Below are 22521 nucleotides of genomic sequence, written 5' to 3'. Positions count from 1 at the left end.
GGGCCTACGCCCTATCTTGGACCTCCGGAACGTCAATGCCTTCCTCCGGAAGGAAAGGTTCAAGATGTTAACTTTGGCTCAGGTTCTAGCTGCCCTAGACCCGGGAGACTGGATGGTAGCGTTGGACTTGCAGGACGCATATTTCCACATCCCCGTCCTGCCGGCCCACCGGCGTTACCTGCGGTTCACGGTGGGTCAAAAGCACTTTCAGTTTACCGTGCTCCCCTTTGGCCTTACCAGTGCCCCTCGGGTGTTCACGAAAGTCATGGCGGTGGTCGCAGCTCATCTGCGCAGATCAGGGGTTCCAGTCGTCCCCTATCTCGACGACTGGTTGTTGAAGGCGGGCTCGCCCCAGGCAGTCGTCTCCCACCTCCAGACTACGGCGGATCTCCTGCATTTGCTGGGATTTTCCATCAACGTGCCGAAGTCACACCTGAGTCCCTCTCAGAAGCTCCTCTTCATCGGAGCGGTTCTCGATTCGGCGCAGTTCCGGGTCTATCCACCGGAACAGCGGGTCCGGGATATTCAGGCCCTGATTCCCATCTTTCGGCCTCTATCCTGGGTTTCGGTCAGGCTAGTGTTGCGGCTTCTGGGGCTGATGGCCTCCTGCATCCTACTAGTGCATCACGCCAGGCGGCGCATGCGGGCTCTGCAGTGGGACCTGAAGTTTCAGTGGGCCCACCATCACGGCAACCTGTCCGACCATGTCTTGATCTCGGAGGGCACTGCACAGCAGTTGCAGTGGTGGCTCACGGACCGCGATTGGGTCAAGGGCAAGAGCCTCTCCCTTCCCCAACCGGAGCATGTCGTAGTGACGGATGCGTCCCTCCTGGGATGGGGTGGCCATATGGGAGAGGCGGAGATCAGAGGCCTCTGGTCTCCGGCGGAGTCTCGTCTCCACATCAACCTGTTGGAGTTGAGAGTGATCCGACTTGCACTGAAAGCCTTCCTTCCCTCTGTCAGGGGAAGTGTCGTGCAGGTGTTCACGGACAACACCACCGCCATGTGGTATTGCAACAAACAGGGCGGGGTGGGGTCGTGGACCCTTTGTCAGGAGGCTCTGCGCCTCTGGACATGGCTGGAACACCAGGGCGTCACCCTGGTGGTTCACCATCTGGCGGGCTCTCTGAACGCCAGAGCAGACGAACTCAGCCGCCGGTGCATGATGGATCACGAATGGCGTCTGAACTCCGAAGTGGCGCAAGGTCTCTTTCAGCAGTAGGGAGAGCCTTGGTTAGATCTATTCGCCACCGAAGAGAACGCGCAATGCCAGCAGTTCTGCGCGTTGGAATTTCCAATGCGGCACTCGCTCGGCGACGCTTTTCGTCACGAGTGGAGTTGAGGTCTGTTGTACGCCTTTCCGCCTATACCACTTCTGCCCAGAGAGCTGAAGAAGATCAGGCACGACCGGGCCCAAGTCATCTTGGTGGCTCCGGATTGGGCACGAAGGTACTGGTATCCCGAGCTACTCAGTATGTTGACCGATCCTCCGATACGTCTGCCCCTTCGGGAGGATCTTCTGTCGCAGCAGAAGGGGACGGTCCTACACCCGAACCTGTCCAGCCTCCACCTCCATGCGTGGAGATTGAGCGGCGGCAGTTGATGCCATTTGACTTGCCTCCTGAAGTCTGTGATATCATTCTGGCAGCCAGGCGTCCCTCCACAAAGACGGTATACTCCTGCCGGTGGAACAAATTTGTGGCATGGTGCACAGCAAAGGCTGTGGATCCCCTTTCCGCCCCTCTTTCTGAGGTTCTCCTCTTTCTTCTTTCTTTGGCCCGGCAGGGCTCTGCCCTGGGCACCTTGAAAGGTTATCTTGCTGCCATCTCTGCCTTCTTGCGGCTTCCTGATCAGCCTTCTCTTTTCAAGTCCCTTGTAGTTAAACGCTTTCTAAAAGGCATTACTCACACGTTCCCCCCTGTCCCTTTTGTAATGCCTCAGTGGGACTTGAATCTTGTTCTCACATTTCTAATGTGCGCTCCCTTTGAGCCTCTTCATAATTGTCCTCTTCGTCTGCTGACGCTTAAGACTGCTTTTCTGGTAGCCATCACCTCGGCTAGACGAGTGAGTGAGCTCCAGGCTTTATCATCAAAGCCTCCTTTTCTCTCTGTTCATCCGGACAAGGTTGTCCTTCGGCCTCGTCCCTCCTTTCTTCCGAAAGTGGTGACCCCCTTTCATCTTGGGCAGTCTGTCACCTTGCCCACCTTCTTTCCGCCTCCGCATCCTTCCAAAGAGGAAGAGAGGCTCCACCGTCTGGACCCAAAACGTGCGCTCTCCTTTTATCTGGACCGCACAAAGCAGTTCCGGGTGGACGACCAACTTTTCGTTGGATACGTGGGTGCTAAGAAGGGGAAAGCTGTGCACAAACGGACCATCTCTCGGTGGGTCGTTTTGTGCATCAAAATTTGTTACTCCTTGGCAAAAAAGGACCCTCCTGTTGGGCTGCGCGCCCATTCTACTCGGGCCACGGCGGCTACTACTGCTTTGGGACGGTGTGTCCCTTTGCAGGACATCTGTCAGGCGGCAACGTGGGCTTCGCTACACACGTTTGCCAGGCATTATTGCCTTGACAGCCAAGTCCGGAGGGATGGCTTCTTTGGCCGTTCTGTCCTCCAGGACTTTCTGGTGTGATCTTGGTTCGCAGACCCACCACCGGGGATGGTATTGCTTGGGTATCTATTCTAAGGAGAGGAATCTAACTAACGTGTTTCTTTCAGATAAACAAGTTACTTACCTTCGGTAAGTTAGTTAGATTCCTCACCGACCCACCCATCCTCCCCGTTCTGCGAACTGACATCTAGGGTTAAGGTTATCCTTTTCAGGCCCCTAGATTTTATTTTTGGCACCAGTGTCGGTCTTTGCATGGCTCTGCGTTCCTGGCGCGGAAAGCTATGTACAAGAAGTGACGTCAGCGCGCGAGGGCGGCGTCTAAGTACTCCGACGACGTCATTCCGGCGCACGACGCCGACGACGGACGCGGAGCAGCAGACGACGCCTAGCGACGCGTAAGGGGTATTGCTGACGAAAAATCTTCCGGATCCAGTCTGACGCCTGGGGATATTTTAAGGTGAGGAATCTAACTAACTAATGTTTCTTACAGATACATCGTTACCGAAGGTAAGTAACTTGTTCGTCTAGGCTTCCGGACACGCACCAGAGGGCAGAAGCAGGAGGGGCAGCTCGGGGGCAATTCCTTCAGCGCATCGCGCTGCCGGCTTCACAGAGAGGACACACAGGGCTTCGTAGGTCCTTGCAGGGGTTTCCACGGCCCGGGGGGTCGCAGAGGCTCGGCGCTCAGAGCCTAACCAGTCTCTTCTTTGCGGTGCGAGCTACGGCTCGGGGGGGGGGCAGATTCTTGCGGTGCTTGGACCAGGTAGACAGGTCTTTGCGGTGGTCGCAGTAGCCCCGGTGGCAGATGTCGCGGTGCTCAGATGAGGGGCACACAGGTCCTCAGGGGTCAGCGTCGCAGGATCGCCTCCAGCAGCTTCTCCTCTTCTTGGGGAAATGTAGCGCCCACTGTTCCTGGGGCGCAGTTCAGGGGGCATGTTCTCCAGCAAGCCCTTGGAGATTGTTCAAAGCACAAGTTGAATAAAATTATTTTCCTTTAGTCTTTTCTTCTTCTCCTTCCAGCAGTCAGGCACCCACCGCAGGCCAGTCTCTCAGGCATAGAGACAGTACTCCTCCATGCAGCTTTTCCAGGTCCTTCTCCTTCAGGCAGAGTTTCTTCTTGGCGCAAACAGGATCTGATTTCTTAGGAGCAGGGCTCCTTCTTTTATAGCACAATTCTTTTGTTCTTTGTCGCCAGGGGGCCGGGGCCTGGCTCAGTCCAGTTTTGGAGCACTTTGTTGTGGTGACTCTGCTCTTCTGTGGGTGGCACAACCAGTGCTGCAAGCCCACCAGCAGCATTTGTATTTACAAGCCCTGGCACTCCTGGTTCACTTTACTAGGGGCTGATAGTAAACCAAAGAAGCCAAACATGGACACCAATCAATGTATACATTTTACCATAGGGAGAGCATATGCACCTTAGCACTGATCAGCAGTGGTAAGGTGCCCAGAGTCATAAAACAGCCAACAACAGGTCAGAGAAAATACAGGAGGAAGGCAAAACGTTTAGGGATGACCCTGCAAAAAGGGCCAGGTCCAACAGGTCCGCTTGACTTTACTGGCATAGTGCTCAAGGCTACCATCCCTACCAGGACCTCTGCACCCGGACACACCAGGTCGGGTAAAATGAAACTGCTGGTGGTACTTTGGACCTTGGCCCCCAAGCAACTTAAGTCTCAAAGGGTACCCCTGAACTCCAATTTCAAGTACCAGTTTGCTATGTTTTTTTTTTTTAACTCCCATAGGATAACATTGTAAAGGCCCATGTCTCAACACCGTTATTCGAGTATTTTGCTGTTTTTCTTCTAAATTCAATATCTCCAAAAGTACTTAAGTTATTCTAATGATCTTGGTGTCTAAATTCATATAAAAATCTACTTTATTTTTATAAATTGGTGTCAGATTTCTTATGGAGTGTGTGACCATTTATTGACTGTATACAACAAATGCTTAACACTCCTTTCTGATAAGCCTAAACTGCTTGATCACACTTCCACAAATAGAGCCCTTGGGATTATTAAAGTAAGCCCTATAAACCACATGAGGGTTGTCGACAGGTGTTTTTGCATGGTGTGCCCTTACATTGTCAACACTACATAAAAAGCCTGCTTTGGCAGGTGGCATTGTACTACCTTGTGACTCTTCGTGCAGATGTAACATAGAACCTGTTATATGTCTTTGCGCAAGCGTCTGTTCCATTCTTTCCGTTCCAACCAACGCGGACCTGGAGCTAAAACTGTAATTTGACAAATTTGTGATTGTCTTAAAAAATTTCAGTATGTTGTGCAAAACCCTAATGCTTTTCCTACTACTCTTCCTGAGAGGAAATCAAATAAGATGGAGTTATATGCAAAATCGTTTTCTTCGACCAGTGTGGTCCTTAAGTCTGTGATAAATCCATGTCTTTTGGGGAGATACTTCCATGCTTTATGGCATAAAGTGGCTAATGTATCACTTGCTATACCGGATGAGGCTTGCCTGACCTTACAACTGTTAGTTATGATGGCAAGGATACAGCTAAGTTTTCCGTTAAATGGGGCCTGGACACAACTGACTGTTTAGGAAGGGCAGTTGGTACCACTGTGGTGCTAAGCTACCATGTTTGTTTCTCTCCACAGACTTTCCACATATGTGCAGGAATCGCCGATGGATATACCTTTTGATGGCTCTAGGCTATTCGAAGCACAGTCTGATTTAGCCCTTGAAATATTTATAGAGAACAAGGTCACTGCCTGCTCTCTGGGTTTGGTTACATCAGCTTCCCCAACAGCAATGCCCTTTTCATGGCTTTGGAAGAGGCCACCTCCAGAGACAGAGGCCATGTTTCTCACAAGTGCAATATTCTACCCAATCCTTTGAGACCGTGTTCGGGGAGGATGTCGGCAGCGTTCAGGTCCACACGGGCAGCGTTCTGCCCAGACCCCTTTTACGCAGTTGCATCAAAACCCCTTTAATTTGACCTACCATGATTGCCCGGTTGAAGATCGAATTGCCTTTCACCTCTCTGGTTGGAGGAGTGTTACCTCAGCTTAATGGATGCTCCCGATAATAAACAAGGATACTCCCTACCCTTTCTTACCTATTCCCCCCAACCTGCCACCTACACCACAACATCTCCCAAAAAAAGAATATCACTCTTCAGTGTGCAGATACGGTTCCCAAAATTATTGTTTTTAAGGCTGTTGAGACTGCCACAACCTCACCCTAAGCACCTCTCACCACTCGGATTGTGGCCTTGCTGCATGAAAATGAACAGAAATGCTATCTGTGACCTCGAAGCCAAAGTCCCCTAGCTCCACAAGAAGTTGAAGAGTTTGAAGTGAACAGCGCAGACGAGAAATCAAAGTCACTGAGTTTGTGTAAATCCTAAAAGTCCTATAAGTTATATTATGCTGATTTGTAGAGCATACTGTTACCTGGAAGGATGTTTCAGCGCTGAGCAGGTGTGAATCTAGTCACACCTAGGGCCTAGTGGGACTACTCAAAAAGCTAGGTCTTCAAGTTCTTGAGGAATTCAAGAACTAGGGAGTAGGCTCTTATGTGTAGTGACAGATTGTTCTATGCTTTAGGAGCGATGTAGGGGAAGGCTCAAACGCCAGCTCTGGTTTTCCATATGCGTGGGATTCATGCATGTAAGATCAGGGCGAGCAGAGGTGTCTGGAAGGTTTGTGAAATCAGATGCGATTGTTGAGGTATGCTGAACAAGTGTTATGTGGTGCCTTAAAAGTGTGGATGAGTAGGTTGAATCGTGCTAGTTTGTGAATGGGAAGCCAGTGGAGCCCCTTCAGGTGTAGTGTGATGTTTGTGCAGCGTGCGACGTTGAGTGATTCTGGCCGGCAAGATCTGAATGGTCTGCAGCCTCGTGATGAGTTATTTGTTGATCGCAGCATAGGGTTTCACCATAGTCTAATTTGCTTGTGACCAGGAGGTGCGTGGGAGTTTTCTGGGTGCTATTTTAACATTTTCTTCAGCATCTTCATGGTATGAAAGCATGAAGCGGTGAGGGTATTGACTTGGGCAGTCATATAGAGTTTGCTGTCCATGATGTTCCAGAGGTTCTTGGTGGTGTTGGTTCTAGCTCTGTTGTCCACCAGGTGGCGTCCCACGGTGATGTGCTCCATTCGAAGATTACTATTTCAGTCTTGTCAGTGTTCAGCTTTAGACAGTTGGTTTTCATTCAATGGGTGATTTCAATCATACAGGCATTGAACTTGATCCAGGTATGTGGGCCTCTGGTCCGTGAGGGAGAGAATGGGTTGTGTGCCATCAGCCTAGGAGAGGACGCTGATGTCATGAGAGCAGATGATGCTGGCTAGAGAGATCATGTATGTGTTGAAGGGGGTCAGGCTCTGGGAAGATCTTTGCAGAAATCCGCGGAGGAGTTCGCAAGCGTTCATGTTTTGCGGTGCCAAGATGACTGACTGGGTCCTTCCAGTCAGGAAGGAGCAGATCAATTGAAGTGCTTGACCTCGGTGGCGGCACAAAAAGTCCACACATTGAACAGACTGCTGAAGGACAGCCTCTGGGTCTCCTACTTCATCAGATAGCAACAGCCAACAAAATGCGTCAGCTGAGAGAGTCTGTGAACAATATTTTTTTATCCCGCCAAATCACTCTGGAGCAGCTTTTGGTCACAAGGAACCAAAGTGGCTACCATTCAGAGTCCTGTCGGCGGATCCCTCTCTAATGCCCATCACGCCACTCGACCTCCAAGCAAGCTGTCCTTGAGCCACTGATTAACACCGGCTCAAATAGATGTATCAGGTTCGGGAGGGGAGCTCAGTCCCCCCCCCCCCCCCCCCCCCCCCCCCCAAGAATGCAACACTATGACCACTTCAGTCCAGAAATGTACCCTCAACCTAATGATGATGGCTATACTGATGATTTGTATGATTATGATGTATGGAAATTATTTGAAGATCTTCAAGATGCCAGTGACTTGGACACATCGCTAGACACCGGACTAACCTCATCAGGCTATGGCCACCAAAGAGACTGCCTTCTTCACCATAGTTATTATGAGGGCAGCAGAAGTCCTAGATCTCAACCTGCCTATATAGAAACTGAAAATAAATGTACTGACTGAGCTCTTGAGACCAGCACAGACCAGCCAGGAACCTCTTGCCCTTTAATGAGGCCCTAACGGATGTGCTGTTAGGCACCAGGGGCAAAGCCAGGATTTTGCCCTCCAGTGGACTGAGCAGTGGCAAGCAAATATAGGCCTTCTCCTGGAGACCATGATTTTCTCCTCCAACACCTCACTCCGGAGAGCTTACGAGTACTGGCATTCTCAAGCTGCCTGAACCCAAACTCATTCCCTACCACCTTGCTTGACAGGGAATCTAAATGGAAAACTAGTATTCCTGAGTACCAGTCTTGCCCTGTGATGGGTCAGCACCTCATGCTTCTTGGGATAGTACTCGCGCACATTTTCGGACAGGGTGGCGGACATCTTGCCAGCCGCCTGGAAGAGTTTGAAGCAACCCTAAAACGTCCAATCTTGGACGGTCATGATGCCATGAAGTACACTATTCTCTCAGGTCTGGACATGGAACAACTTTCAGGGTAAGGCAGTCTGGGACCACCATGGTACTTCGGCACCATGCCTGGATTTGCTCCACAGGCTTTTTAACAGACGTGCAGCAGTTCATTATGAATATGCTTTTTGATGGCTTGAAACTTTTTAGATCAAAGTTTGGCTCAGCCCTAGACAAATATAAGGGGATCAAAGCCACTGCTTGCTCTTTGGACATATCTAAGCCAGTTTGGTAGTTCCCACAACCATAGCGCCCTTTTCAAGGCTTTGGTAGGGTATGATCTCATCAAAGGCAGCACCAGTATCTGCCTCAGCAGCAACAGGCCTCACAGACCTTTCAAGGGCGAGGCCCGAGAGCAGACACACTGTCCAGGCCTGGAGGGGCAATGTGCTACCCGAACCATCTCACCCCTGCTATATTTGCACCTGATCATCCGTTAGAAGTTTGAGTCACTTTCTTCCTCCCCAGATGACAGAGCATCACATCAGATCAATGGGTGCTTCAAATCATGGAACACACATTCCTTACCTTTCCTCTTCTACCCCCAACATGCCATCCAGACTGCAACAGCTCCTGGAGGACCCCCTGCCCATACTCCGGGGAAAAGGTCAGGCTCTCTTGGCCAAGGGAGAATTAGAGAGGGTGCCAGAATCAGAGTTCGGGGCTAGTTGTTACTCCTGTTATTTTCTGGTATCAAAGACTGTTTGGGCCTTCGCCTTCTGAACTGCTTCCTCTGGAGGGACAAGTTCAAGATGCTCACCCTGGCCCAAGTCCTGTCTGACCTGGACCCAGGAGACTAGATGATAACGTTGGTCTAACAGGACGTATACTTTCACATCCCTGTCCCAAAGGTGTTACAAGCGGTTTCAGGTAGGCCATAAGCACTTTCAGTTCTCTGTACTTATCTTGTGCCCTGCCAGTGCACCTCAGGTGTTCACAAAGGTGATGGTAATGGTTACAGTCCATCTGCGAACATTGGGAATACTGGTCATTGTTGATCTGTAGGCTTGTCCATCAGTGTTCTGAAGTCACACCTGACTCCTTCACAATGGATCCCCCTCATTTAAACCATCCTGGCACTGCTTTTCCAAACCAACCTTCCGCCTTGAGTCCTGGACATTTGGAGTATGATCCCAATGTTTCAACCCTTGATCTTGGTCTGGGGCTTTTGGGCCTCTTGACTTCATGCATCCTTCTTGTGGACCACTCCAGGTGGCAACTGAGGGCTCTGCAGTGCGATCTGAAGTTTCAGTGGGCTCAGCACCATGGTAACCTATCAGACATTATCCACTTGTTGAAGGGGACTGAGAGAGATCTGCAGTGGTGGCTGCTCGACCGCAATCTAGCCGGCAGCAGAACCCTCTCCCTACCCCACCCAGAGCTAAAATCATGACAGGTGCATCTCTGCTGGGTTAGAAATGTCATCTGGCAAAGGTGGACATCAGAGGACTCTGGTCGCCAGCAGAGACTCGCCTCCACATCATCTTCTTGTAGTTGCAAGCAGTTTGCTTGGCACTGAAGGCAATCCCCTTGGTATAGGTCCACTCTCTCCCTGCAGCTCTGCTGTGCCGTCTCTTACCTGCAGACCCTGACCTCCTCCTTGGGAGGTTCGAGGCTGCTGTCCGCTCCTGTGCCTGCTGCCTGCTCCAACTGGGACCAGACTGCCTGCAACCACCGTAACCTTTCTCAGCCTTTTTTTTCTTAATTATTCCCTTTTGTGCCACTGTTATTGTGCCCATCTGTGTCTTGCTCTAATTCCACCACTGTTTTTATTTTTTCGTGCCTGCCTGTTCCTTTCGCCGCTGCTGACCCTGTGGCCCCTCCCTCCCCAGGAATTTCCCCGCTCCCTCCTCCCACCCACCTCCCCTACTTAATGGCGGTCTCTGCGCCGTCTCGCCGAAGGCTCACCAAAGGCAACCCCGTCTCTGCCCGCCATCGACCGCGGCCAGCGCCAGGAACCCTGGACCTCCCACTACCTATCACTACGACACCACCACCCTCCTCGCACTCAACCCTGGAAGACTTAGAGAATGCCAACAGGCCTCGCCGAACATGACCCACAGCCAGTTCTCCTGCCTCCACTGCCGCCACACCATCACCGCCACCCCGGCCTCCAACACCGCCGACACCAGCACCGGCGACATCCTAAAATGCATCCTTCTCAACGTACGCTCCGTACACAAACACGCCATGGAAATCTAAAACCTGCTCGACTCTTTCTCGCCTGACATAGCCTTCTTCACAGACACCTGGACCACCGCATTCTCCGCCCCCAACAGCACCGCTATTCCAGACGGATACAAGATCCAGAGGAAAGACCGCCCCAACCACCCAGGAGGGGGCCTCGCCATCGCCCACAAGAGCACCCTCCGCCTCACCACCTCCAGCGAAACCTTCCCCTCCGCCGAACACCTGCACCTCCAGATCCAGACCACCCCAAAGCCACACTCTGAGGAACCCTCGTCTACAGACCCCCTAGCCCCCGTACACCCTTCGCTACCACAATCACCGACTTCATCGCACCCCACGCCATCGCCTCAACAAACTACATACTCATTGGAGACCTGAACTTCCACCTCGACAACCCCAGCGACCCCAACTCCACTATCCTTCGTGACATCCTCGCCAGCATCAGACTTAAACAACTCGCCAACACACTGAGCCACAGAGCAGGACACACCCTCGACCCCATCTTAGCGGCAGGAAACAGCATCCAATTCAGCCACATAATGCAGCCGCCATGGACCAACCACCACTGTGTACACTTCGCCATCAACAAACCCAAGGCACCCAAACCAGCCCCACGCCCACCACGAAGGAACTGGAGCAAGGTTACCGACGAGCAACTTAACTCCACCCTCACCCGAAACAACCACACCCGGGCACCTGTCGCAAACGACGCAGCCAGAGAACTCGACACCTGGATCTCCGACTGCGCAGACGACCTCGCCCCGCTATGCAACCCCGACAGACAACGCCCCAGGAAAGCCGCCTGGTTCACCACCGCTCTCCAAGAAGACAGACGCACCTGCAGACATCTGAAGAAGAACTGGAGCATCGTATCTCCCGAGCCGGGTTTCGGAGGTACACCAATGTGTTGTCCGCATACATGGACACCACATGAATAGTCTCCCCCAGCGTGATCCCAAAGGCCTTCATCTCCTTTCGCATTACTGCTAGGGGTTCCATTGCCATGGCAAAAAGAATTGGCGACAGTGTGCAACCTTGTCTAGTGCCATGTTGAAATTGAAAAGCTTGTGACACTAGCCTCACGACTCTGATCCTAGCACAATGGTCCAAGTATTATAACTGCAGCCATTTCAGAAATTGTGGCCCTGCACCCAATGCATGTAGGACCTCTCAAAGGTACATCCATCCAACCGAGTTGAACATTTGTTCGATATCTAATAGTGCCAAGGCACATTCTTCCTGTCGTAAGAGGGGTGAATGCCACACGTGAGCCAGCCGCCTCAAGTTATGGGCTGTGCTGCGTTTGGCGATGAATCCCTCTTGATCAGGATATATTAAATGTTGCATATGTGGCTGCAGTCGAGCTTCCATGATCCTGCTAAGGATTTTAATGTCAATATTCAGCAACGAAATAGGCCTGTATGACCCTGGCAGCTGAGTATCCCTTTCTGCCTTGGGAATCATGACTACCAGTGCCTCATTCATGGAGGATGGGAGTTGTTCAATTTTGAAACGCCAAATGATATACCTCCAGGAGGCAATCTGCTATCATGGGCGTAAATTTCTTGGAAAATTTGGTTGGCAGGTCATCACTTCCCGGGCTTTTTGCCGACTTCAGGGATTTTATACCCTCTAATATTTAATCTTTCCAGATTGGGTCGTCCAATAATTGGCTAACCTCCCTGTCTAACCGAGGTAAATTCAGCGTATCGAGGAATTCCTCCATTCCTTCCAGAGCGGACATAGGGCGCGCCGTGTATACGCCGGCCAAATGATCAGCTAGGATTTTTACCTGACTGTACACCGAACTTCCATCAGCAGACCTCATCTGGACGATGGGGGCCACCGGTTTCTCATTACTGATCAATCTGGCAAGTAGCGCCCCGGAACGATCCCCCTCCCCGTGTAGCCACTGTCGATATGCAGTATAATGGAATTTTTCAAGCCTACATAGCGCCGCTAACAGCTCCTCCCGTGTCTCCCGCCACTCATTCAAGTGACCAGAGTCCATATGCAGCGCCGCCTACAACTTGGCTAGGTTCTTTTCTAAGACTTTGATGTCCCTCTCGAGTTGCTGCCGGACCCCGTAAGTCATACTGATGGAAAACCCCCGGACAACTACCTTCATTGCCTCTCATTCCATACCCCTTGAAGATTCCGAACCCCAATTTGTTGCGAAATAGTGAGAGATCTCTTCTTCCAGCTTCACGGCGAAGGGTGGGGTCAGTGAGTGCCTCTGTTGACAGCCGCCACGTGGGAATTGCCGCCCTGGGCCTACCAGTCCTTAAATTTAAGAGCAAAGGGGAGTGATCCGAGATATATCTAGATAGATACGTTTTCTCTGCAATCCTAGACATCAAAGGCGACAACAAAAAGAATTGGTCCAACCTACTAAACGTATTAGTTGCAGGGGGTGTAACAGGAAAACGTCCTACTGTCTCGGTGTCTGACCCTCCATGCGTTCACCAACCCCATCTCCCTCGTAACGTCCACTAAGGCCCCAGTCATGCCCGGTTTGGTACCCATCCTGGGAGGCTCATGGTCCAGCATCCCGCCTACTACACAATTGACGTCCCCAAAGAGTATTATGTCCCCACCCAGGTAGGGTGTTGCTGCAGCCATTAAGTCATAAAAACTATTTTGTTCGTCCAAATTGGCGTCATATACATTTGAGACATATCTCATCTCCGTCAAGCCTACAGTGTAGGATCACGTAGCGCCCCTCTGGGTCAAGCATGTGATGTATATGTTGGAAGGGTTGTCCCCGAAGTCACCAAAATGAGCACCCCTCGTGCAAATCCGGAGTATGACGTGGCATATAGCTGTCCCCGCCATCTGCGGCGAATATATGGTAACGCGTCACCCCAAACGTGTGTCTCCTGCAAGCACACTATACCAATTTTATACCGTCTCAGATAGGCTTGCACTCTTCTACGCTTTTCCAGCATTGCCATCCCTCGTACATTCCAGGTAAGAAGCTTCGTTAGAGAGGGAGCCATAAGATCACACAATTGGTATCACTTTTCCGGTCCCATCCCGGCATATCCGTGTTAAATTGTGCGCACTTTAGAAAATTACCACCCAGACATGGATCCCTTAAACTCCCCTGAAAACCAAAAGGAACAAATAAAATAGCTTGAACACCCGCAACTCCCACCCACCCGCTGGGCAGTATATCAGGGCTATTCTTCCCACCATCGTAGAGAACGAACAATCCCATCCTCCTCCCTAAACCGCCCCTCTCTGAATTCTCGAATAACATATACATGCCCTACAGTATTATCCACATTTGAATTACATAGACTAAAACTGTAATGAGAAAGTGCTAAACAGGATCTACAAGATGGGTGCTGTGCAAGTGACTGGACACTCGACAGGGCGCGAGACCAGAGCCTCCAGCTCCCCAGACGGGTCCCAGCCTCTGTTGAGGGGCGAGTCCCCTCGCACCTGCGGCATATGTATATAATGTATTACTCATCTATTACCCAACAGAGAAATAGGAAAAACCAAAGCATTTGTATTAATTCTCCGTACGTTCACTTATTTGAGTGTTCAGAACGCCGAACCAGCACTCCCAGATCTCCCTCGAATCTCAGTCAAAATGAGTGTCCCGGATAACCGATGAGGTTAGGTAAGAGTTCGGCGATCCGTCCACCACCTGCAGAGTACCGTCCTCACACACTTGAACTCTTCCGCAGTTGTTTTAGTCTTTGTGTACTGCTCCTTCGGACGGTCTACGCTGTCCCCCGCATTCGCGGCCCAACGGGTGTGAGCCACGAGGGAAAGGTCCCTCAAGAACACCCCTCCTCCCCCGTCGACGGAATTCTGCTTGCCCCTGTATGTTCCTCAGCCAGCAATCTCCAGGGATCCAGGCACTCGCGCCGTCCAGGACGGGGTCCCCTGTGCCCCCTCCACTCGTTACTCCCTTTGGGGGGCCCGCCGGTGCCAAGCTCCTACCGACTTGAGCGGGTCCAGGCCGCCGTGGCGTCACCGCCCGCACAACCTCAATACTTACGGTGGTGCCCTGGGTCCCTACCTCCGTTCGCGGGACCTCTGTCCCATTCCAAGATGACGGCCCTGTCACGGGGTTGGTTGCTCAACTTTCGGCATTTCGTACGCCTGATCTACTGCACCCCGGTGCTCGATTCTTGAACTGTGAAATGCTCCTTATCGGGCCGATGTGTGGGATGAGGTCGGTGCTTCAAGAAACACTGCAGGATGATAACGGATGCTACCGCATTGAAACAGAGCCTGACGAAAGACGTCTAACGCGGCCATCTTGACCTAGTACATCTCCCAAGTACAGGACCTTATGGCAAAAGGAGCCATTGCGAGAATGTCGGCCTCAAAAATAGGGACTGAAGGTTACGCCCACTATTTCCTAGTGCAGAAAAAGCATAGAGGCCTTTGTCTTCTATTTGATCTTCTACCTCTCAGCTTCTTCCTGCAGAAAGACAAATTCAGGATGCTCATGTTGGCCCAGGTTCTATGGGCCCAATATCCCGGAGACTGGATGGTTGCATCGGACCTGCAGGATGTCTATTTCAATGTTACCGCCCTGCAGGCCCACAGATTCTAATCGTAGTTTAAGATACACCAGGAGCATGGTCAGTTATCCACTCTTCAGCCTCACCAGTGCCTATCGGTTGTTCACAAAAGTAATGGCGGTGGTCGCAGCATATCTTCAGAGCTGGGGCATAGCAGTCTTTCCCTGCTTTGATGATTGGTTGTTAAAGTCGGGCTTGCCACAGTTGGTAGGCAGCTACTCCTCTGGCTGACTGAAAACCTTCTGACATCATTGGAGTTCACTATCGCCATGCCCGAATCAGACCTGACTCCTTCACAGAGACGTCCATTCTTCAGAGCCATTCTGGATTTGTTGCGTTTCTGGATCACTGAGTCCAGGACATTCACGCTATATGTTTTAGTCTCTGTCCTGGGTCCCAGTGAGGGTGGTTCTGAGGCTTCTTGCATTTTGCTAGTTGGCCTTACAAGATGCTGTGTGTGTCCTCAGCAGTGGGATTTGAAGTCTCAGTGGGAACCGGTCAGATTCCATCCATGTTTTAGAGTAGACTGCAAAAGATCTGCAGTGGTGACAGCACTACATCAATCAGACCAGCAGCAGATCTCTGGCTGTGTCCCACCCAGAGCTCATTGTGATGATAGACAATTCACTGCTGGGTTGTGAAGGTAATCTGGAAGCAGTGGAGATCAGAGGACTCTGGTCTTAGACAGGGCCTCTACTCCACGTGAACCTGTTGGAGTTGCAGGCCATTCGCTTAGTGTTGAAAGCCTCTGCCTGTCTATCAAACAAAGGCTCGTTCAGGTTCTCACAGACCAGACCACAACCTTGTCGTATTGCAACAAATCAGTGCGTTGTGGAGTCCTCGGTCCTGTGCCAGGAAGCCCTGTACCTCTGGAACGGACTGATTTGTCCGATTTGTCACTGGTCGTACAGCACCTGGCAGGATCATTAGACACCAGAACTCAGTCGCTACACCTAACGGTTTATGAATGGCAGTTACACCAGACGATGGTGCAGGGTGCCTTCCAGCTATGGGGAGATCACTAGTTAAATCCTTTCACCACTGCTGAGAATGTAATGCAAGCACTTTTGTTCACTGAGTCCCCAAGAAGTCCCCTACGTGGAGATGCACCCTGTATGCTTGCCCGCCTCTGCCTCAAGTTCTGAAGAAGATCAGGAACGACTAGTCCCAAGCCATCTTAGCGGCTCCGCTTTGAACCAGGAGAATGTGGTACCTGGACCTTTTGGGCATGAGTATCTGTCCTCTGCCTCTTTGGGAATATTTTCTGTGGCATCAGCGGGGCAGGGGTGTGCATTCTACACCTCCATGCATGAAGATTGAGCCTTTGCCGTCGACTGCCTTTTATCTCTCTTCCAAAGTGGTAGATATCATTTTACCATGCTACAAAATAGTCCAGGTTGGGTTTTGGTATAGAAACCAGTGGTCACATCGCGAGTAATCTGGTAAGTAGAACATTTTGTTTTTCTTTGAGGCAAATCGAATTTTTAAAGTGGAACGTAGCAGGTGTATTGCAACAAGAAGAATGTTCTTCCTAAATGAATGCATCAGAAAACTGGAGCCGCCATTAAATGAGCAAGAGAAGTATAACCTGATCAGCACTTCCATTAATAGTGTGTTTTCTCTGCCGCCTTCTGAAGCCATGAAGGAGAAAGAAGGAAGCTTTAACAGTTTAACCAAGGAGGTACGTCTTCATGTTTATTACCTCTCAATTTACCTACATGCTTTAAAAAGTATTAAAGATTGAGGTCTTTTTTCTCTATTTCTTTTCTATTAGGAGACAGTTTCTGTTGAAAAGTATTTTTTTTTAAAGATCACCCTTTTAACTATGCAAATTTGTAATGTAGAAATACAGTTTTAAGTGCACAGTCTACTACGGTATACTTAGTTTACTGTCTTCGCTATTTTATTCCTTGTCCTCTGCTTGCTCCCTATTTCATCCCTTTTCTCCAGTGTGACTGGAGGATTTTTCCACAGAGCAAATTAAAAAATAATTCCCTTCCGTCACAAGTGAAGGTGGAGCAGAAGGAGTCCTCCAGGGTAGAGGTGTAGAATGAGATGGTTATATACTCCCAACAGCAGAACATACCTCACCTCTTCTAATAGACTTTCCACCTGATGACATATCCAGGTTTATACCATAGTCAAACGAGCATCTAAGAGATTCAACCTTCTTTTAACCAAAGACACAGATTGCTTTCTGACTGACTTTGGAGGACCCCCTCTGGGAGGAAGGCATCAAGTTAATGCAAAAAACTGCAACCTTGGCAGCGATCATACCCAGACTGTTCAAGAAATTTAAAGCTCTTGACAGTACTCCATTCTGCCTAATAGCAGATTCTGTAGGCAGCCCAGAGAGGGTCTAGAAGCCCTGGATCACCTTGCACTTCACCACCAGACAGAGAATGTGACAGAAAGGGATGCCTTCTGGAAAAAGGTTTAGTCTATGGCACCAATATGACTTAAAGCAGCCAATGCTTTTGCTGTAATGGGTTTTTATGACCACAGACATGGCCAGATGTAGATGCACATCAGGAACTAGAAGCTATGACCATATTACATGAAGGTAAAAGAGTGTCTGTAGTTCTCATTGACTGTAATGTACTTTGCAAACTGAAGTTTAAGGCGGGTAAGATTGGCTAAGAGCAATCTCTTTTTGAGCAGTGGTGCAGTCCTTCTTAGGTGCTAGAGCCTAAGCATTTCAAGTGACATAGCCTTGGAGAGATTCCATCTGCCCACTGCATTTGCAATTCTGTCACTACAGGGAACCACTCTAATAGTAGTCTGAACAACCACTCCAAACCAGGCCTATAGCAAAACTTTATCTAATTGCAAAAGAGGAGGACAATCCAAAATGCAAGAGACAGTATGCTGTCCTTACGTATCCTCCGAACTGGCTGCTGCATCACCCACATTTTGGCGTTCCGACCCCATAGGTTGGAAATTCTGCTTTCTACAGAGAATGGACGAAAATTACAACAGACAGGTGGATGTTGAACCTCATTCTATATGGACACACATTAGAGTTCCTCCTGCGCCTTGTGCTGACCCCTACTGAAGTCAAACAATCTAGGGTTACTGTGAGCCGAAATTCTCGTCATGCTAAGGAAGGGAGAAATGAAACCATTCTAAAACAACATCAAAACATAGGCTTTTCCTCCAGATTTTTTCCCATAAAAATAATGCTTCAGGAGAATAGAGAGAGACCCATTCTGGACCTGTGACCGCTTAATGTTTTCTGAGAAATAATCATTCAGGATGGTAGCCCTGAAGGAATTGTTGCAGCTTCTCATGGAGGAAACATTTATAGTATCCCTGGACCTAATGGTTGCATATTTCCATATATCAATACCTCAAAATTGAAAGATCCTCAGGTTTTCAGTAGCTGATATCAGTCCATACCAGGACGACTAGCTTATGAAATGTTCATCAGTTCATTCCACCAAAACTCAAAGTTTGTGCCAAGCTTTTCAAAATGCTAAGACTTACAGTATATAAAGACAAATAATGCTTGCAGCCGATAAAGAATTTCATGGGGCTGTAATAGATGCAAACAACAAAAAAGGCATACATGTTGCAAGCCAGTTACCAGAGCATTGGCCAGTGAACTACAAAAACAAATGCAATTCAGGGTACTTTGAATTTGCAAATGTACATCTTGTGCATGATGTCACCCTGCACCTGCCTTATTCTAATCTGTCTTGTGAAGATGTGCCGGATTCAAGTTAGACAAGCAATGGTAATAAATATCAGGAGCCTTCAATGGCCACATAATGATCACGACCAGAATAATAACTGTGCTTCCATGGTGAACCTCAGAAAAAATATATGGAAGTAGATCTATAATTTCTCCCTCCTCAGTCAGACTTTGTAATACCCATGGATGTTTTGATGGAAGCATGGGGGGGGACCCACCGTCAAGATTTCTCTGCAAGGGACGTATGACTCACACAAGAAAATAGCCTACATGAAAAGAGGTTACATGTAAGGGCGGTCAACAAAGTCAAACAATAATTATCCTCAAGTATGCCATTTGATCCAGACATACAACACCCCCACAATGCTTTACATAAACAGGGAGGCACAAGATCCCACATTCTCACAGCAGAAGCCTAAGATCTTTGGAACTAGGCCATACAACTTGTTTGTCTTAGAGTGGAACATATCCCAGGAGCAGAGAACGATAACGTAGATTAGTTCAACAGGACAACTCAAAACTGCCATGAATGGGAATTGAACATCGATCATCTCTGGAAGGTATTTAATGTATGGAGTGAAACCAAAAAGTAATCTTTTTTGAAACACTGACTAAAAAGAAATGCCAGTATTACGTGAGTAGGCATCCACCAACAGATTCAGGAGTGAATGTTTTTGATTGAGACAGGACATTTGTGAACACCTTTTCTCCTCTTATTTGACAAAGGGACGGTGCACTCAAGGAAAAAGTCTTTTCAAATATCCCAAAGATTGTTTCTTTATTCTTATTCAAAATCCAAGGACAGTCAAGCTCAGCCAACGCGTTTCGTTCTTATAGAACTTTGTCAGGGCTGTAAATCAATACAAATAAAAATAAAAACATACATGTATACAAAAACACCTCTTATACCACATAGAACACAACAACCTACATTGCCAACAGTACATATATATCATGACAATACCATATATTACATACAAATAATTAAAATAATAACACAACACCAAACACATACAAAATAAGTCTCACAAGTAAATACATTATATACAATTTGTACTAAAAAAAGGGGGGGGGGGGACATATTTAGACAAATGTACGCTCAGGACAAAGATAAAATTATCACACGAAGAAACAACATACACATCCTACCTCAACATGCATGTTATTCAATGTTTCTAAGAAACAAAAACTACCATTTAAAGTGTATATGAATGAAAGCCTAAACCATAAGTGAATTCATGGGTATACAAAAGGGAGATGTAGGGGTCCGTATGCCTGATAGGTAAAGGTGGTTCGTGTGACCAATAACTTATTCAATGAGAGAGCTATTATAATATTTTCATAAATTCTTACCATGGATACTTTAAGAAACGGACTTCACGAAACTCAAAGGGAACGGTTTCCAATGGATATAAAATTCGTATAAAAAGTAGGAGTATGACCTAATAAAAATAATAAATTTGGAGAAACAGTTATTACAGCCCCTTACGGGCATGGAAGACCTAGATCAGATGGGAATATTTACATTACAACGCTTTCCAGTTGAGAATGAGAGCTATCTTACCTTTCCAAGTCGCTGAAAGGTGTACGTATGGGTACGATCGTGTATAAGTCACCAGGTAATATAAATGACAGTCAGATTCTTATTCAATCACTACGTGTCACAGGCATTGTTCTGTCAACATTGTTGTTGTATATTTATGCCCAATGTGTGGGCTGCTTACTTCTAAAGGAAAACAACACGAGAATAAAGAATTACACGAAAGCCCATCTATAAAGTCATGTTAAATCAAAGGTCCCATTCCGAAACCCATCTCCTAGTGTTATCTAAGAATAAAAGAGAAAAGCGACGGCCTATATCTCCCATCCTAACTTATGTATAAAAATCTAGTAAAATGTATATCCTACAGCTATTGTGCACCGTAAAGAAACGACATCCGAAATCAAAAACATACATTACAATAATAGTAGACAAAATATAGTGAGCCACAAGTCTCTATAATTATTCTAAATATTTACGTGCTCCCTATGTGATTATACTTGCGTTATGCAAGTAGTATGATAAACCCCGCCCAAAAAAAATTTTTTTTGAACACACACAAGACCAACAAAGAATTCCCAGAATACGTAAGGTAACGATTCCTGAATACCACATAATATTTCTGTTATCGGCATCATGTCCGCATGAAACCCACACAATTTCCGCCATAAAAAGGGGGGCACACACGTAGACAAGGTAATGACCTCATACATAGTACAGTAGCAATGTATGATTGCCTAAGAATATATTGGAACTAGCGATGTTATATTAATGCGAGAGCCCGCTGGACCATAGTCACCAACAAGACCCTAGGCAAGAAATCAAAATACTTTAAACATGTCCGAATACTTTACTACCCTTAATTCAAATTCAAGCGTCTTGTCTCACCTGTAAACGAGCGCGTTTCTCCAGATTACCGGCGAACCAAATTCAAACGCTCGAGTGACTTAAATACACTCCACCTACATATCCCGTGACAATACCGGAAGTACCAGTGAGCCACTCATGTATTGGAACTTCAGTTATATTCTATGGGCGCCATGTTGAAATGGAGTGCGAACACAGAAATTTAAGGCTTAAACGTATTATACTAAGTAAATGCAAGGTCCATTAATATTTATTTATATATCTTTAAAGATAAAAAGATAAAACACCCATTAAGGTCAAGTTAAAACAGTTTTTTGGATATATTACATCGATATGACTACACCCCATAAGAATTATAGTAAGGAGGTGTACAAGAACCAGGTTTGTACAGGGTCCACCTAAGCGAACGCCTAATACGTCCATATGTATATATATGTTATTCTAGGTTATCGGTATACCATTTGGTTTTATAAGATATTCAGTGTAATTGGTCATTATTGATTCCAACATGGACGCCATATTCGAGTTCTAAAACAATAATGATCCTATGCAGATGTCAATTAATTGTATCCAAATATTATATGCGTTCCAGATGTGCGCCTTAGTCATATATATTACTGACAGGCGAAAGATTTCAACTGCTAAGATATAGGAATACGTAATTTGGCGGAGTAAGCCCCTAATGGAAAAACATACGTATATGTGAGGCGAAAGATTTCAACTCCTGAAATATACAAACACGTATCTAGTTGGCGGAGAGAACCCGTAGGGGAAAAATCATATGTATGTGTAATACGAAGGTTGTCCACTATCATTTCAAACTCCAAATGAATTACAAGGAGTTACCTGCCCAAATGGGCACACACAACCAGAGAAATTATGAGCAGTTACTACCATGCCCAGCCGGGCTCGGTATCTAAATCTTACGTTTCTTAGAGATACTGAGTGAAAAAGAATCGGAACGGTAAAGGGGAAACTTTAAAAACAGTCATGAAAGGCAGACATAATGTCAGCATGTAACCTAAGTATAAATGCCAGAGAGAAAATGAGAAAAGCCACAAGAGCACAAGATCATTGGTTCAGGATATTCAGAAGAGAAGCGAGTCATGAGAATAGTTCAGACCTATAAGAATGTTAGATATTTTAATGGTTTGTAGAACAGTCAACCAGCTTATAACCAAAAGCGTTACACGCTGTCTCCTTCCTGTACTCCTGTGACTTTAGAGTTTTCCTTTCTTTATGTAGGGATTATTTTTCTTTTAAATAGAGCCACAGATGGGGAAATGCACTACTTTTTATAGGGGAGGATGTTGGGGGATTAGTACATTCAACACACCGGTTTCTGTAGGAATTTAGCCAACATTTCCCTAACTTTTGTATTGTCAGACATCGTTGTATAGTAAAGACACTGACTTTTGGTTATAAGCTGGTTGACTGTTCTACAAACCATTAAAATATCTAACATTCTTATAGGTCTGAACTATTCTCATGACTCGCTTCTCTTCTGAATATCCTGAACCAATGATCTTGTGCTCTTGT

The 22521-nt window shown here is 47.7% G+C and overlaps 1 protein-coding gene across 2 annotated transcripts in view; it reads left to right on the top strand.

Moving 5' to 3' along the window:
- MROH1 (maestro heat like repeat family member 1) overlaps nucleotides 1–22521 on the top strand; it is a 2508022-nt gene that overhangs the window by 1511472 nt on the left and 974029 nt on the right. For both annotated transcript variants that reach the window (XM_085604508.1, XM_085604507.1), the window contains one exon: nucleotides 16430–16562. In XM_085604508.1, coding sequence (XP_085460634.1) covers nucleotides 16430–16562 — 133 coding nt within the window. The remainder of the gene's footprint in view (nucleotides 1–16429; nucleotides 16563–22521) is intronic.

This window comes from Triturus cristatus, chromosome 5_1 (assembly GCF_964204655.1).
Source record: "Triturus cristatus chromosome 5_1, aTriCri1.1, whole genome shotgun sequence".
Lineage (NCBI taxonomy): Eukaryota > Metazoa > Chordata > Amphibia > Caudata > Salamandridae > Triturus > Triturus cristatus.
The sequence above is the reverse complement of the archived record's forward strand: the minus strand, read 5'-3'. Positions and strand labels throughout refer to the sequence as shown.